Raw genomic sequence first — 16,527 nt, 5'->3', positions numbered from 1 at the left:
TAGAAATGGAATATCATCTGCAGAGGCGTGTTTGGGTGGAAGGGTGTGGTGTTGGAGTATCTGAAGATGTGGGACATGTCTGGAAGGCTGAATTATACATATGCCTATGGAAGCGTCTTCTACATTTCATCTTAATTTTGTTAGGGTGTAACTCTCCATGTCCTAGGAAATTTTATGAATTCTTATATTATGCAACATTTAAGGTGTAATTGTAGGTGCTGGAACTGTACAGTGGTGGATTCATTTCCAAGGCCAAGAAAAGAAACTTAATGTGTTGCTCTATCTGACAATGGTTTTGTTTTTGTTTTTGGTTTTTTGCTTTTCTAGGCCCAGTATGAAAACCCACCACATATCTATGCCCTTGCGGATAATATGTACAGAAACATGATCATTGACAGAGAGAACCAGTGCGTCATCATCAGGTATGAGTATGATCCTTATCAATAGGCAAGGAGGCTGTGAGACTACACTGTGGTTATGGAGTTGTGTCAAGAAGCAGTGGTTTTGCAATAGCTACTGATGTCAGGGCTGGCTAATGTGTCTGAGTAACAAGCAGGCTGCTGCTTTATTTTGATTTAGTTCATAACTCCATATCATAGAACCTCTGTATCATCAAAACTTTGAGCTTCCATGGGGTCGCTATGTATGCACCTGTTGCTTAAGGTATTAAGGTTTTAGAGCACCTGGTGACAGCCAGACATTTTTACTATCATCAGAGTAAATGTTTTCTGTTATGATCCTGGATAAAAGTAAAAAATCATCTCCCCTTTCACTTGATTGTACTGGCTTTACGCCGAATTGTAGATCCTTGATGTCATAAGTATAATGACCATGTTTCACTGTTTTTTAGCTGGGGTCCTTTTCTCTGGGTCCCTATTTTCTTAAAGCTTTTTTGGGTTTACCTTGTCATTTGCATTGAATTTTTTGAAGACATTACTGGTAAATGCCGGCATTAGGTGTCTGTAGTCACATTTTGTAATTCTTCTTAGCTGATCCAGCTCTAAGTCTTGTCTGGGTTTAAGTGATCTTAAAATTCTGCTTACTATTGTGAACATTTTTCAAACATATAGAAAGTATAAACAAGCATATTCTCATCACTTAGAACTTGACAGTTAACATTTTGTCATACATATTTGTGTTCATCTTTTCTAGTTAATTTTATCTGAAACATTTTTTAAAAAGCTTTTTATTATGAGTGTTTACAAATATGTGCAAAATTAGAAAGAATAGTATAATATGTCCCTGTATGTCTGTCACCCATTTGTATAGTTATCAATATATAGCCAATCCTGGTTTTTTTTGTTTCTGAGTCAGGGTCTTACTCTGTTGGCCAGGCTAGAGTACAATGGCACGCTCAGGGCTCACCACCACATCAACCTCCTAGGCTCAGGTGATCCTTCCACCTCAGCCTCCCAAGGAGCTGGGATTACAGGCATGTGCCACCATGTCTGGCTATTTTAAAAAAAATTTTTATTTTGTTGAGACAGAGTCTTTCTATGTTGCCCAGGCTGGTCTCCAACTCCTGAGCACAAGTGATTCTCTGGCACAACCTCCCGAAGGGCTTTAAAAGACATGAGCCCCCATGCCTGGCCTAGCCAATCCTGTTTTATCAGTTTCTCCCATCCTGCCCCACCTGATTATCGAAAGTAAATCCTAGACCGAAAATCTCTTTATTTATCAATAATTAGTATGTACCTCTAAGAGACGATTGTTACCATACCTTTAAAATGCATAATTGTTTTATGTCATCTAATATTATCAGTATTCTAATTCCATAATTTCTTTTTTTAGTAGTTGGTTTGTTTTTATTTAGATTCTAAACAAGGCCCACACACTGCACCTGGTATCTTAAGTCTCTTAATCTTTAACAATTCTCCATTGCTCTTTTTGTTTTCTTGGCATTTAGTAGTTAAAGAAAAAGGTTTTTTGTCTTGCACATCTTACTACAATCTGGCATTGACTGTATCTTGTGATGTTGCTTAAGTATTCCATTCTCCCTTGTATTTTCTGAAAAATGGTAGTTAGACTAAAAGCTTGGTGAGATTCAGTTTTTGGCAAAAGCACTTCATTGGTGATGCTGTGTGTTTAATACCTGTGGGTCTCTCTTTAGATTGTCTTTGGGATTGTTAGTACATCCATTATAAATTTTCATTTCACACTCATTGTTTAGTGGTTGGAAAATTATTCTCTAATTCTGTTATTTCTTCTGTTTTTAGTTAGTTGGAGTTCTTTTTAATTAGTCACCTTAAAATTCAAACTATATGGGAAAATTAGACAAAATGCTTAATTCATTGCCTTTACTTACCAATCTTCAAAGCAATGAGTTGTTGCCCTAGCAACTTCCCAAGGTTATGTGTTTTTATTCTCATTATCATTCCAAACAAGTAGATTTTAAGCATTTACCTGTATAACTATAGTACAGTTATACTTTTTGTGATTAAATGATTCTATTGTTGAACACTGGCAGTCTCTTATCTTGGCTTTTAAGGTCTTTTGACATGACCATGGTAGTTTCTGATAGTTTCTTTATTTAAAACTTGCAGTCTCATCTTGTACGTTTCTTCTGCAAGACCTGGAATCTGCTATTTCTCCAGGGGGTCCTGGTTCATTTTAATGGGAAATGGTGTTTAGAGATCACTAATCTGGGCACTTGCTCACTGCCCTATGTTGTCAATGCTTCAAATTATTTTGAGAGGATAAATCTAGAGAATATAAGTTTTTTCAAGATAAAAATGAAGCATGAGTTTATACTGATATTTCCAGTTCATTTTTAATACTGCAGGATTTTTATTTTTGTATCCCATTCCTTTTACACTAAAAATCTTAGTTCCTACTGACGTTACCACAATTATTTGCTTTACATTGTGTAAATACACCTGTATTTTAGATAGATAGATCAATAGATAGAATAAGTAATTTGTTTATGCTTTAAAATAACAATACCAATATTATTCATGGCAATAATGAATTCATTTAAAAATTTCTCTTTTTTTCTTTGTGTCCAAATACTTTTTGTCCAAATACTCAATATTTACAGTCAAAATAAGGTCAGGCACAGTGGCTCACACCTATAATCCCAGCACTTTGGGAGGCTGAGGCGAGAGGACTGCTTGAGCCCAGGAGTTCAAAACTAGCCTGGGCAGCAGAGCAAGACCGTATCTCTATATTTAAATATATATACATATATATGATTTTTATTTTATATTTGTTATATTTATAATATAATATATTAAATATATATAAACTTTATATATATATATACATATACATATATATATATATAAGTCACTTAAAATAATCCTCTTCTGTGTCATTAATGTGCCAAAATGTGCCAACATGACCTACAGTTAGGTTTATTTATTTCATTTTGGATTTTAGTGGTTTAAAAATGTTAAATTTAATTCTGTTTTGTAACTCTATAAAACATTTACATGATGCCAAAGACAGCACTCCAAAACAAGAATACTGAAGCATTTCAAGGTAAATATAGATCTCAAGTATTTGAAGACAAATGTAGATTTCATGACATTTTACTCCCTTAAATATTTCCACATGAATCTCTGAAAAGAAAACATTTTCTTACTAGTCCCAGGACCATTATCACAACTAAAGAATTATTAATAATTTTTCAATATCATCTGTAAACCAGCAGTCCATATTCAAACTTCTCTATTTTTGCAAACATGTTCTTCTCTGCTGGTTTATGCAAATCAAGGAATGCTGGTTGCATTTGGTTATGAATCTTACATTTATTTTTATCCTATCACAGTTCCCCTACTACCACCATTTTTTTTTTTCATGGCACTGACTTTTTGAAGAGAGTTTTTCTACAGACATCTTTTAGATTTGTCTGATTGCTTCCTCGTGGTCTCATTATACTTATTCTTCCAGCTTGATTTTCTGTAAACTGAAGGTTAGGTCTGATCACTTACTTAAATGCAAGTTAATTTGGAGGGGAGAGAATACCTGGGTAATGATGAATTTGGTTGCTTGACAGAAAATACTTCTGGTTGACCCCAAGTGGAGGTGACTGGCCACTAGAGAGGTAGGAATTTCAATGGAATTTAATGAGAGAGTCCAGGATGAGTTTTTTGACAGAGTCCTTTGCCTGTTCTCCTTCCTCACTCTTTCCCCCTTCTGGGTCTGTGCAGGGCTGAGAGTGGGGGTGGTCTTGTTGCATGTGCTTTGCCAGTCTAGGGGCCGCCTTCATCTCCTCCAGCTCCTCTCTCTCCCACTCTCAGATCTCCCGCCACCTGCCACTGCAGGGTACACATGCACAGAAGCAGGGCACATGCCCACTTCCAGGATCCTTCTTTCCAACTGTTCAGGTAGCAAAGATTTCAAGGACCTGGTTTCTGTTGTAGTGACTGTGCTTTTCTTTAGGGGTTGGTAGAACAGGAAACTGCTTCGACGTCTGGCACCCAGAGTTAAGCCAAACTTCAGGTTAAGGGCACAGTCCTCCACAAGAGTGCAGCCATCAGCTGCAAGGTCAGGGCCTCCCAGGCCACCCTCACACATTCAGATGTTTCTACCCCTCCTCATTTCAGTAATTCATGGCTCACAAAACTCAAGAAAGCCCTATTTTAGTAGTATGATTTTATTAGAGCAAAGGGATTTAAAAAACAGCAACAACAGAGCCAGACGAAAGAAGAGATGCATAGGGTGAAGTCTAGAAGGGTCTAGATATGGAGTTTCTGGTTGTCCTCTCCCTGTGGAGCCATGGACAGTGTTGTTTCCTACTGTCTGTGAACGTGACGATACAGAGTGTTGCCAAGCAAGGGAGGACCTCTGATGTTAGAGTTTTGATTTGGGCTTGATACTGCCTCCTGGCTCATTTCTAGTTTCCAGCTGCTCTTGAAGGTTTGAGCCATTACCTTTAGTTTCCAGTTCCTCTGAGGGTCAGAACTGTTATGGCATGTTCAAAGGCCCCAGGCAAAGACACAGGCAGGCAGGACAGTCAAGAGATATAGATGTGTCACCTCCCAGTCACCCGGGGCAAAAGCCCAACCTCTCTTGAGTTAATTATTTCCTACACAGGAGCTATGGTTTGTCTGTCTTGAGAAAGTAAATCTGAAGTCTTTCTGGTGGGCTGTGGTTTGCTCTCACCCGTTCTCTGCCCCTAGACAGCACGCACACCTGTTGTCTCTCTGGACCTCACCTCAACTTTTTCAACTGTAAATGAACTGACTGACCAGATTGCCTCTGACATCTTCATAGCTCTGGAACTCTTTCTTCCAAATAATGCTAGATAAAAGGGAAAGCAAGGACCAGGCATGGTGACTCACATCTCTAACCCCAGTGCTTTGGGAGGCCCTGATGGAAGGATCACTTGAGGCCAGGAGTTCGAAACTAGTCTGGGCCGCATAGCAACACTCTGTCTCTACAAAAAACTTAAAAAGTTAGCCAGGTGTGGTTATATGTGCCTGTAGTCCTAGATATTTGGGAGGCTTAGGCAGGAGGATCATTTGAGCCTAGGAGTTAAAGGCTGCAGTGGACTATGATCACAGCACTGTACTCCAGCCTGGGCAACAGGGTGACACCCAAAATGATAATAATAAGAAAAGAGAAAGCAGGGAAAACTGTTCTAAATAGAGAGGCCCAACCTTGTAGCCACCGATACTGGATAAGCCAGATGCTTCGTCTTTTAGGGCTGAGTCAATTGGTGTCTTCCTGAATGCATTTGTGAACAGAAAGCAAACAAAACTCATTTTCTTGGGGGCTGAAAGAAATCCCGTTCCCCATGCTAAGGGATTCTGGCATAGCTGGAAAGACTAGGAATTTTTAGTATCGTTTAATTAAGAAAAACAAATTAATGGTGACCTAATTTCAGTGGTGTTCTTTTAGACTTCCATCTCCTAGTTTTCCTGGTGTGACTTTCTAAATGGCTCTTTAGATGGTGTCATGCAGCCCATCAAGGCAGCATTTCCAATTTTGTCCCACTCTTTTTTTTTTTTTTTGAGTTGGAATCTTATTCTGTCACCCAGACTGGAGTACAGTGGCACACTCCCGGCCACGGCAACCTCGACCTGCTGGGCTCCGGCGATCCTTCCACTCAGCCTTCCAAGTGCTGGAACTACAGGTGCATGCTACCACTCCCGGCTAATTTTTTGATTTATTGTAGAGATGAAGTCTTGCCAAGTTGCCCAGGCAGGTCTCGAACCTGCAGGCTCAGGCAATCCACTCACCTCGGCCTCCCAAGGCACGGGATTACAGGCTGAGCTACCGAGCCCGGCCTTTTGTCCCACTCTTACTCATGTTTCCTGACACGGTGGATACAGTGAAAAGATGGACCCACACCTGACCATTTCTAGACTGGTAATCAGTGTAACAAATTGAATTTAAAAAGAAAGAGACTGGGTGTGGTGGCATGTGCCTGTCCCAGCTACACAGGAGACTGAGGATCTATTGAGCCCAGGTATTTGAGGCTACAGTGCACTATGATCACACCACCACTGTACTCCAACCTGGGTGACAGAGTGAGACCCTGTCTCTGAGAGAGAGAGAGAGAGGAGGAGAGAGGGAAGAGAAGGGGAAAGAGGGAAGGAAAGAAGGAAGGAAGCAAGGAAGATGGGAAGAAAGGAAGACAGGAAGATAAGGGGGAAGAGGGAAGGAAAGAAGGAAGGAAGGAAGATGGGAAGAAAAGAAGGGGAAATGGATACTTTCTCTAGCATGGGCCTCTATCACGACCTTGATCCTGAGTTTTGCACATCTACGAACTTGATTGGTCAATACAGCTAGAATAGAGCAGATCAACTCTTGCCCACCAAACTCATAGATGAGGATGAATCAAATGCCAGTTCTCTACTTATTTTTTTTTTTTGAGTTGGAGTCTCACTCTGTTGCGTAGGCTGGAGTGCCATGGCACACTCACAGCCACCCCAGGCTCTACCTGCTGGGCTCCGGCGATCCATCTGCCTCAGCCTTTCAAGTAGCCGGAACTACAAGCATGCACTACCACGCCCAGCTAATTTTATTTTTTTTAATTGTAGAGCCAAGGTCTTGCCAAGTTGCCCAGGCTGGTCTTGAACCTGCGGGCTCAGGTAATCCACTTGCCTCAGCCTCCCAAAGTGCTGGGATTACAGGCTGAGCCACCGAGCCCGGCCCAGTTCTCTGTTTTTTAGGGGGGAATTCTGCCAGTGGATAGCTGATGATTTGTGCTGGGACACTGTCCACAAGGGGAGCCCAATTACCATAGAAGGTTGAATGGGGGTTGAATTCCAAGCAAGGAGATGGTCATATTGGCTAATGTCATCAGATCACAGCACTCACCTCTATCTAATGGATTAAGAATGTTGCTCTCCTCCTCAGGGTAGTCTTTTCACTTGGAGAAAACCCACCATTTCTACTGTTTATTTCTCTGTGTAAAGGAATCCTCTTTAATTTTCCTACAATGTCTCCTGCCAATGTTAGGTTAATTTCCAGTCAGAAATAAACACCCAGGGTTGATGTGTCTATTTCCCAAGTCTCCCTCCCTAGCTCTGGCAGACAGATGAGGGAGACTGGCACCCATAGATATTAATTTTATCTACCATGCCTTGCGTTCACTAACTTAACTTTCTAGGGATAAGTATTTCCAATTCCTGGGTTGCCTTATTAATTCAGTGGTCATACAGATATCTAGACTCCACCTCCAGAGATTCTGTTTCAACTGACTTGTGCTGCGCCCAGGGCATCAGTATCTTTTTGAAAGCTACCCAAGTTAATTCTAGTTAGAACCAGGGCTAAACTAAGACTCTTGGAATCCTGATTCCAGGTCACCTCTTCCCTTTAGCACAGGCAAGATATACTTCCTGAATGCTGCCCTCTGCTGGGTGCTTTTCGTAAAGGTTATCTCTTTTAGTCCTTACCTCTCTGGTTGTCAGCATTATCGTTTATTGAAGCATCATCTAGAAAACAAGACTTAAGAGAATTTCAGGATTTCAAAACTGCCCAGCTCGGTGGCTCAGCCTGTAATCCCAGCACTTTCGGAGGCTGAGGTGAGTGGATTGCCTGAGCCCGCGGGTCCGAGACCAGCCCAGGCAACTTGGCAAGACCTCGTCGCTACCAAAAAAAAAAAAATTCCCCAAACTAGTAAACGGCAGAGCTTCCATTTGAATTTAGTCCCATCTGATTTCAAACCTTACATACTTTCTCTATACTCCGCTGATGCCTCTCTGTGTCTCAAATTTCCTCCATTTTATTGGAGATGCCATATACCATGAGATAGCAATCAGGAAACTTAGCGAGGTTAATTATCCTGGACTTTAGCTTCTAGGATAAGAGTACCTCACCTATCCCCCACCCCCACCACCAAACATGGGTGCCTTCTAAACCTAATCCTTTGTATGTTACTGGCCATGATGTTCTCTACATACCCAGGAGAGTGATGATTATGCTTGTCATCAATTGGAGGACAATTGACACACAGACAGCATTAACAGAAGAACACAACCTTAGTGACACATTAGCCTTGATTTCTTACCAAGAAGTGAAGATGCATTTATACAACAAATGACCATACCCAGGCCATTTCACTTGCTATCCCATTGGACTTATTTCTTTTCATGTTCCCCTGTGGCCTATTTCTATTTTATAGCTGCATAGCATTTGTGCAAGAGTGTGGGATTCATTGATTTGGGGAGATAGGGTTGATTAGGTCTCTTTTCGACAGGCTGGGTGATTCGCAGATAAACCTGCAGGTCTTGATGATGTCTTGCAGGTCTCTGAGCAGAGACATGATAGCACCAAAGCCTGGTCCACAAAGAAATGGGCACGTGAATGTAGACTCTGAGCAGTACCGACAAAAATAGGCAACAGCTATGTTTTAATGATGCTACAGCAGCATCGTTAAAAATGAGGGTGAGCACCGGAAGGGTCAGTAGACACCTGTGAGCCCAGTAAATGAGCAACACGTATCTGCTTAGCTCATTAATTTGTTCTCCAAAATCCAGAATTTGGATGTGTGCTTTAGAACCACATATATGATACCTCTGGATATCAGAGACATCTGTGCAAATCTGTTCAATAAAATAGTCGTGGTGTGGCAAAAGAACTGGCTGGCTTTTCTGGTGTTCTCTACCATCTCTTTATCACTAGACAAGATCTTGGCAGGGTGGCCAGAGGCATCTCTGAAGCCCTTGCCAACTGATCTCAATGAAGAATTACTGGGCCTTGGAGAACATTTATGTGGCAGTTTTATTGCTGCTAACAAAAGTGAATTTCTAGGCCAGGCATGATGGCTCACACCTGTAATCCAAGCAGTTTGGGAGTCTGAGACAGAAAATAGTGAAACCTCGTCTTTACAAAAAATTCAAAAAATTAACCAGGCATGGTGGAGCATTCCTGTAGTCCCAGCTGTTTGGGAAACTGAGGCAGAAGGATCACCTGAGCCTAGGAGGAGAGGCTGTAGTGAGCAGAGATTGTACTGCTGTACCCCAGCCTGGATGACAGAGTGAGACTCTGACTCAAAAAAAGTGAATTGAATTTCTATCACTTTTGGCCTGCGTCTTTTGCCACCTTCGCCTGTTTAAAAAATGTGATGTTGGCTGGGTGCAGTAGCTCACATCTATAATCCCAGCACTTTGGGAGGCTGAGGTGAGAGAATCGCTTGAGTCTAGGTGTTGGAGACCAGCCTGAGCAATACAGAGAGACCTTGTCTCTACTTAAAAAAAAAAAAAAAAAAGGGATATCAATTTGAAAGCATCTCATTTGGTGCAGTTTTAAATTTTTTTTTGTTTGAAATATCCCGAAGTAATTGTTTTCTGTCCTTAATATATCCAACACCAGTTTGCAAAGTCTTTGTAGACTGTGTCCTATGTAGGTGTTAAATAAATAAAAAATAAATTTAAAGAATAAATAATGGCCGGGCTTGTTGGCTCAGCCTGTAACCCCGTGCTTTGGGAGGCTGAGGTGAGTGGATTGCCTGAGCCTGAGGGTTTGAGACACACCTGGGCAACTTGGCGAGAGCTCATCTTTACAATAAATCAAAAAATTATCCGGGCGTGGTAGCGCGCGCCTGTAGTTCCAGCTGCTTGGAAGGCTGAGGCGGAAGGATCGCCGGAGCCCAGCAGGTCGAGGCAGTCTGGGCGACAGGGTGAGACTCCAACTCAAAAAAAAAAAAAAAAAAAGAATAAATAATGACGTGGGAGACATTTTGAAGGTACATCAATAGGATTTGCTGTGATTGAATGTGAGAACTTTCAGAGAGGAAAAGCAGAGAGTCACCATTGGAGCTAAGATTTCTGACCTACCTGCTTCAAAAATCTCTAATTTTTGCAGTAGTAAAGATTAAAGGGAAAAAAATCAGAGTGCCTCTAATATTTGGCTCGCATGTCCGCTTTGCTCTGTGCGTTGGCACCATCAAGTGTCTATGGATTCTCAGGCTATCTTCCTGCCTTTGATGTATTTCAGGAATCTTTTATTATTAGCATCAGATCTCTTTTCAAGGCTCTCCTCTGAGTTTCTGTTGACCCGCCCAATTTCTTGTTTATCTCAGCAGCATCGCCTTTGAGGCACACTGTTCCTCTGGCCTTGTTTTGGAGAGGACCCTTATGTCTATGAGGGAGCTGCCCAGGACTGTCGCTGGCTGTACATTTGAAAAGATTTACCCTGTTCCCCACACTCTGCAAATTGTACCTTCTAGTCTGTGTGACTGCTGAAATTCCTTTATTATCAGTCAAGGAGTACTGTGCGCCATTCAGGACAGCTGCCTAACTAATACATTATCCATAATCCTACAGCAGCTCTTTTTTTGAGTACTGGCTTTGTGTCCTTTTAATTACATCATTTTTAATCTTCACGACAACCATTGTGATTTCCCTTTTGAAGTCTGAGTCTCCCAAGAGGTAATGAAACTTGTTAAGCATCTTGTATTTGAAATGTGGCAAAGCCATGCTCCAAGCCAAGTCTGCCTGCCTCTTATATCACACTCTTTCCACTGTTCTCTGCTGCTTCAAGCCTGCAGGTGTTAGGTTGGCTGGATAATAATCCATTACCATACACAGTCATGAGGTGCAGTGGAAAGCTCTCTGGGTGAGTCATAGAGTGGATGGACTCATTCTTTCTAAGGTGTGTGAGCTCTATAGACCTCAGTGACTTCATCTACAAAATGGGAATTAAGACCTTAAAGGAATGTAAAGAAAATGCTACAAGGAAATATACATGAGAAAAATATTTTTGAACGGTTGAAGAGTGATGTAAAATATGTGCTGGGAACATTAAAAGGAATTTCAGAGATGATGACTGGCTGAGCAGGGACTCAACCTGGTCTTCGGACTAAACATTGGGTTCTTTTGTTACATTGGGCTGGGCCAAGATGAGCATTGCCACAGGGCCATTTTCTTGGCAGACTAGGAGAACATTTTGTCTGCTTGACAACACTAATTAACTGGGTATTCGTCTAGAGTTAGAAAGAAATAAGAGCTCTTTGTCTTATTCACACCTTCCTCAAAATGATAAAGAATGAATTCATGCCACTTGCTCAGCAGTTTCTGCATGGCTGTTTGTTTTTGTATTTTATACCTTTAGCCATTGCGTATGTTTAAGGATTTATTTTTTAGAGTGATTACAAGGTCTGACAGAGGACCCTTCTCTCCTTAGTCCTGGAACCCTGCAGATAACCAACAGGAATGCTTCACCTCTGACTTATTTCTGTTCCTGATCTTGTAGGGCTGCCAGGAAGGGAGTCTGTGAATTGAGTCATTGGAGAGGGCTGTCCAGAACATTCTTTGATGTGGTTTCTCTTTCTTGCAGAATTATCTTGTCTTGTGATCACAGTGATGCAGGCTATTATTTGTTAGTTCCAACTGTATGTGAGATAAATGTTTTTGGCAGAAGGCTTGCTTAAATGGGTGTGTATCAGTAAAAACTGAGGAATAGGTACAAGTTCGATAATACTATGAACTGTACTATTCTTGGAGTTTCTTTGGGAAGCACTGTTGATTTTTATTGATTATCCAACCACTGTGAGGATTTTAAATATTTCCCTTCCCCTGAGGCATTATTATAGCTTCTACTCCTGAGTCAGCCTGTCTCCAGTCCTTTTCTGGCTCTGCCACTCACTAGCTAAGTGTCCTTGAGCAAGTTGCTCGACTTTTCTCACCTCAAAGAATGAAGATAATAACAGTACATACCTCAACAGGGTTATTACATGGATCAAGTGATTGATATATGTAGAGTACTTACAACAGTTCCTGGCATGCATTACACACTCAATGGACACATGCCAAAATTATTACATCCACAGTATTTTAGTGTATTCTTTCAAATCTCCTTTGAAACTGATGTTGTTTCTCATCTTTTAGACTATTTTCCAGTCACAACTGTATTTATCTTTTATAACTCTAGAATTTTTAAAAATTTGTTTGTTTGTGTTTTTTTAAAGTGATTCCTATATATTTTCTCCTTGGGTTATACCATTTGAAATAAAAGTCAAGTTCAATAGTATGTGCCACTATGTCAAAAAAAGGGGGGGTGGTATCTATTTGAATAGGTCTCAGTGGGAATTTCCATATTTTTCTATCTATCCTCTATATTTATTTAAATTTTATATTTTTACAAATAAATTAATAGAGATAGTATCTACCTATGTTGCCCAGGCTGGTCTTGAACTCCTGGGCTCAAGCAATCTTCCCACCTTAGCCTCTCAATATGCTGGGATTATAGACATAAGCTACCATGTCCAGCATGAATTTCTGCTTTCTTGTCCATCTTCTAACCATGTAGATGCAGTTGATTCTCAACTCCATTGGCTCCATGATGCCACACGTATCCTCTTGCCTCTCTTTGTGCCTCCCTGACCTTTCCATCTTGCTGTCTCTGTGGGTTTGGCCCTTACGGTTCTAAATTGGTCAGACATGTAGGTTGTAGGATGACCTCAGCCTGGGTCTATCTGAAGTTTCCTCATGACTAGACTCAGATCTTGCATTTTGGGCAGGAGTACCATAGAAACCATGTTGGTTCTTAATCACCTGGTTCCCTAGCTGCTCTTCTGATTAAATTCACCATGTTTTCTTTTATGTTGTGTTAGTGTTTTATGGGGATATATTCTGAGATTATGACAATATTCTGCTTCTCATCAAACCTCCACCCACCAGCCTTATCTTTCATTGATGACTCCTGCCCGAATCAGTTACCTGTAGGATGGTTGCCAAATGGTGATGATCTAATTCCTTCATTTTTTCCACTTGTATTAGTCGGCATTCTACTGTGAGAAAGAGCTTTCCTTTCTCCCTAGTTATTGGTTGATTTAATTCTTATTTATTTTTTTAGTCAGGGTCTCACTCTGTCACCCAGGCTGGAGTGCAGTGGCATGGTCTCAGCTCACTGAAACCTTGACCTCCTGGGCTCAGCCTTCCAAGTAGCTGGGACTAAAGGTGCGGACTACCATGCCCAGTTAATTTTTTGATTTTTTGTAGAGACAAGGTCTCACAATGTTAGTCAGGCTAGTCTCAAACTCCTGGGTTTTAGGTAATTCTCTCGCCTCAGACTCCCACAGTGCTGGGATTACAGGTGTGAGCCACTGCACCTGGCTTCATTTACTTTTCTTATGGCAATAAGGATTTTGAGCTTCCTATTTTATGCAAAGTATCATAATCCATTATTATCAGTACTTATCTTGATTTGGACAGTGGGAACCCCTTTCTGCATAAGTCACTGTGTATTTCCTTACTTTTTGACATAGTTATAGTTCCAGGCCCAGCTTGTATTTCCCTGGCTGTAGCCCTTGAATTGACCATTTCCCCAAGGAAACCTGGTTCCTTTTAGTGAAGAATGGCGTTTAGAGACCAACATCTGGTTCTTAGTGTGTTAAGTGACACTGGTGTGTCCTTGCTTTTAGGCTCTCTTGGGTAACAATGCTAAGAAATATATGTTTATTTAACTATTCTGTGTTGATGGACATTTGCATTATTTTCAGAATAGCTATTTTATTGTCATTGTATTATTTATTTATTTTTGGAGACAGGATCTTGCTCTATCACCCAGGCTGAAATCACAGCTTACTGCAGTCTCAACCTCAAGCAACCCTTTTGCGGTAGCTTCCTGAGTAGCTGGGACTTTCAGACACATGCCACCATATCAGCCAATTTTGGGCAAGTGATATTGGTTCTCTAGTTACAGTAGTCATACAGAGGTCCCCTTTTATATAAATTTAAGTAAATTGGATCAATTTAGGGAGAGATACTAAGTAAATAATATATCCAAAGTTTTTTTTTTTTAAAATAATATATCAGTTGATCTATATAGGTGAAGTCAAGTCCATGAATATAGTGCAGACAGGACAGAATTCTGGAGTCTATACGAAATGTAACACAGTATGCTGCTGCCCAGAAACCTCAGGGCTTCCCCAAACCTGGTACCCATGGTCACTGTCCTGGATCTCTGCACTGTTCTCCAGCCCCACTCCCACCCCTCCCAGCTTCCTACTTCACAATTAGGTCCATCCTGTTCAACTTCCTGTGTTTCCTTCACACATACCTCATGGGGTTTTTGCCTCTGATCTATGGCTCAGGCTTCATCCCAGCCCCTGACATGTGCATATACATACACATACACACACATACAGAGCAACTGGCTAATTTTACCTGTCTCACTGATACTTAACTAGTTGTGACTTTCATTAACAATCTTTTCCTAACTTTTCCTACTCCATTCTGAGATAGATGCCACCCACAAGTTCCTAAAACCATACCCACATCTCCACTGTGTTATTTTATTACTATTACCTTTTTAAGTTAGAGTCTCACTCTGTTGCCCATGCTGAAGTACAGTGGCACAGTCATGGCTCACCACAGCCCCAAACTCTTGGGCTCAAGTGGTCCTCTTTCCTCTGCCTTCCATAGCGCTGGGATTACAAGTGTGAACCACCATACCTGCATCCACTGTGTCACTGATAGCATTTGTGCACTTGACCTCTCCAGAAGACAGTGAAGTGCTCTTCTCTGGCAGTAGCCACATCTCATCCACATCTCATTCCAGCCTCCAAGTCAACACACAAGGAGGCTTAGACAGTGCGTGTCGGGTGAACAAACACATACATAATTTTTGTTTTAAGTTTTTGTCCTTTCTAACATGCAAACAAATGTCAAGTTGAAACCAGTGTCTCAATTACAAAAACCCAATCCGTTACAAGGGAATATCAGTTCTGTGATGCAGAACTGGTAGAGAGACCAGGAATGGGGAGTGAGTGGGATTGGTGAGCCTCCTTATTCCATGGGATATCTCCAGAAAAGAAACCTAAAACACCTGAGCCCGCGGGTTCGAGACCTGCCTGGACAACTCAGCGAGACCTCATCTCTACAATAAATCAAAAATTAGCTGGGCGTGGTAGCGTGCACCTGTAGTTCCAGCTACTTGGAAGGCTGAGATGGAAGGATCACCGGAGCCCAGCAGGCGAGGCTGCGATGGCTGGGAGCGGCCACTGCACTCCAGGCTGGGTGACAGAGTGAGACTCCAACTCAACCACAACAACAACAAAAAGAAACCTAAAATATTTTTACATTTGCTAGAGCAAGTTGAAGTGAATTGAAAATACTATTGACTTTTAAGGGAGGAATTAACTTTCTCAGAAAAGTAATTGTGATCTTTGAATCCAATTATTAATATACCATTGTAAATAGCTTTTTTCCCCAGAACATTCTTTCAATTTCTTTGAAATTTTAGCATATGTTTCTATCTCTATAGTTCACACAGACACACAAACGTTACATTATTTCTTATTTGAATTGTTATTTTCTATAACGTCTATCATGACTTTTGTTTAAAGTTGCTTGGCTGGTTCCTAGCCAGCTATGTAAGAACTAGGGTGTCTGTTAAGCATTCCTATTCCTATACCCTTGGAGTGCTTGAAGACTGTAACTCAGCAGGTCAGAGGAGGGGCCCAAACATTTTTAGAACATTCTAAGAATTCTGATCGATTGCTAAATTTAGGAACCACTGGGACATTTTCCTAATTTCTAAAGTTTTTTGTTGATATTTTTGTTGTGTTGTTGTTATTGTTCATTTTGTAAGTCAACTGAAGGCAATTAAATTAAGAAAAGCTGCCTGTAAACTTAAAACAAAACAAATTGCTTTAACCGCTGTGAGATGCATAGTAAATAATTTTGGATATGCTGTATAATTTATCCAATACCCTCACATTCTTCTAACTTGGGTTTTAGCCCAGGGAAATAAACAATATTTTCTCATTCCAAATAGGCCAGAATAATTATGATTGTATATACTGTAAACTGCAGGTAATTTTGTAACATTCCATTATTGTACCATATTTTGAGCAAATTATCAGCCTCTGATCAATAAAATTTCTTCTTAAGTATCTGTAAATTGAAACCAAGAAGTGAAAATTATGATGAATGTTTAGCCAGACTAATTATTTTAAATCTCCTGAAAAAAATAACTATTACTGAAAATATAGATACCCTGTATTTGGACCTGACATACTAATTTTAATATATGAAAAGTTACTTATCATTATTCTTTTCTGTTGCTTCCAGAAAAGAGAAACAGTATTTCATGTCTGGATACACATTTGACCAAGGCACAGTAGGGGGA

General features: G+C 40.7%; 1 protein-coding gene across 1 annotated transcript in view; it reads left to right on the top strand.

Annotated features, from left to right (window-relative positions):
• MYO1E (myosin IE) overlaps window positions 1-16,527 on the top strand; it is a 125,238-nt gene that overhangs the window by 12,101 nt on the left and 96,610 nt on the right. Inside the window, exon 3 of the mRNA XM_021714146.1 lies at window positions 328-422. Within this exon, the coding sequence (XP_021569821.1) occupies window positions 328-422 (95 nt within the window). The remainder of the gene's footprint in view (window positions 1-327; window positions 423-16,527) is intronic.

Source organism: Carlito syrichta, unplaced genomic scaffold, assembly GCF_000164805.1.
Source record: "Carlito syrichta isolate Samal-C Ts95f unplaced genomic scaffold, Tarsius_syrichta-2.0.1 Scaffold305279, whole genome shotgun sequence".
Taxonomy (NCBI): Eukaryota; Metazoa; Chordata; class Mammalia; order Primates; family Tarsiidae; genus Carlito; species Carlito syrichta.
Note: the sequence above shows the minus strand (reverse complement) of the source record. Positions and strands in the feature narration are given on the sequence as shown.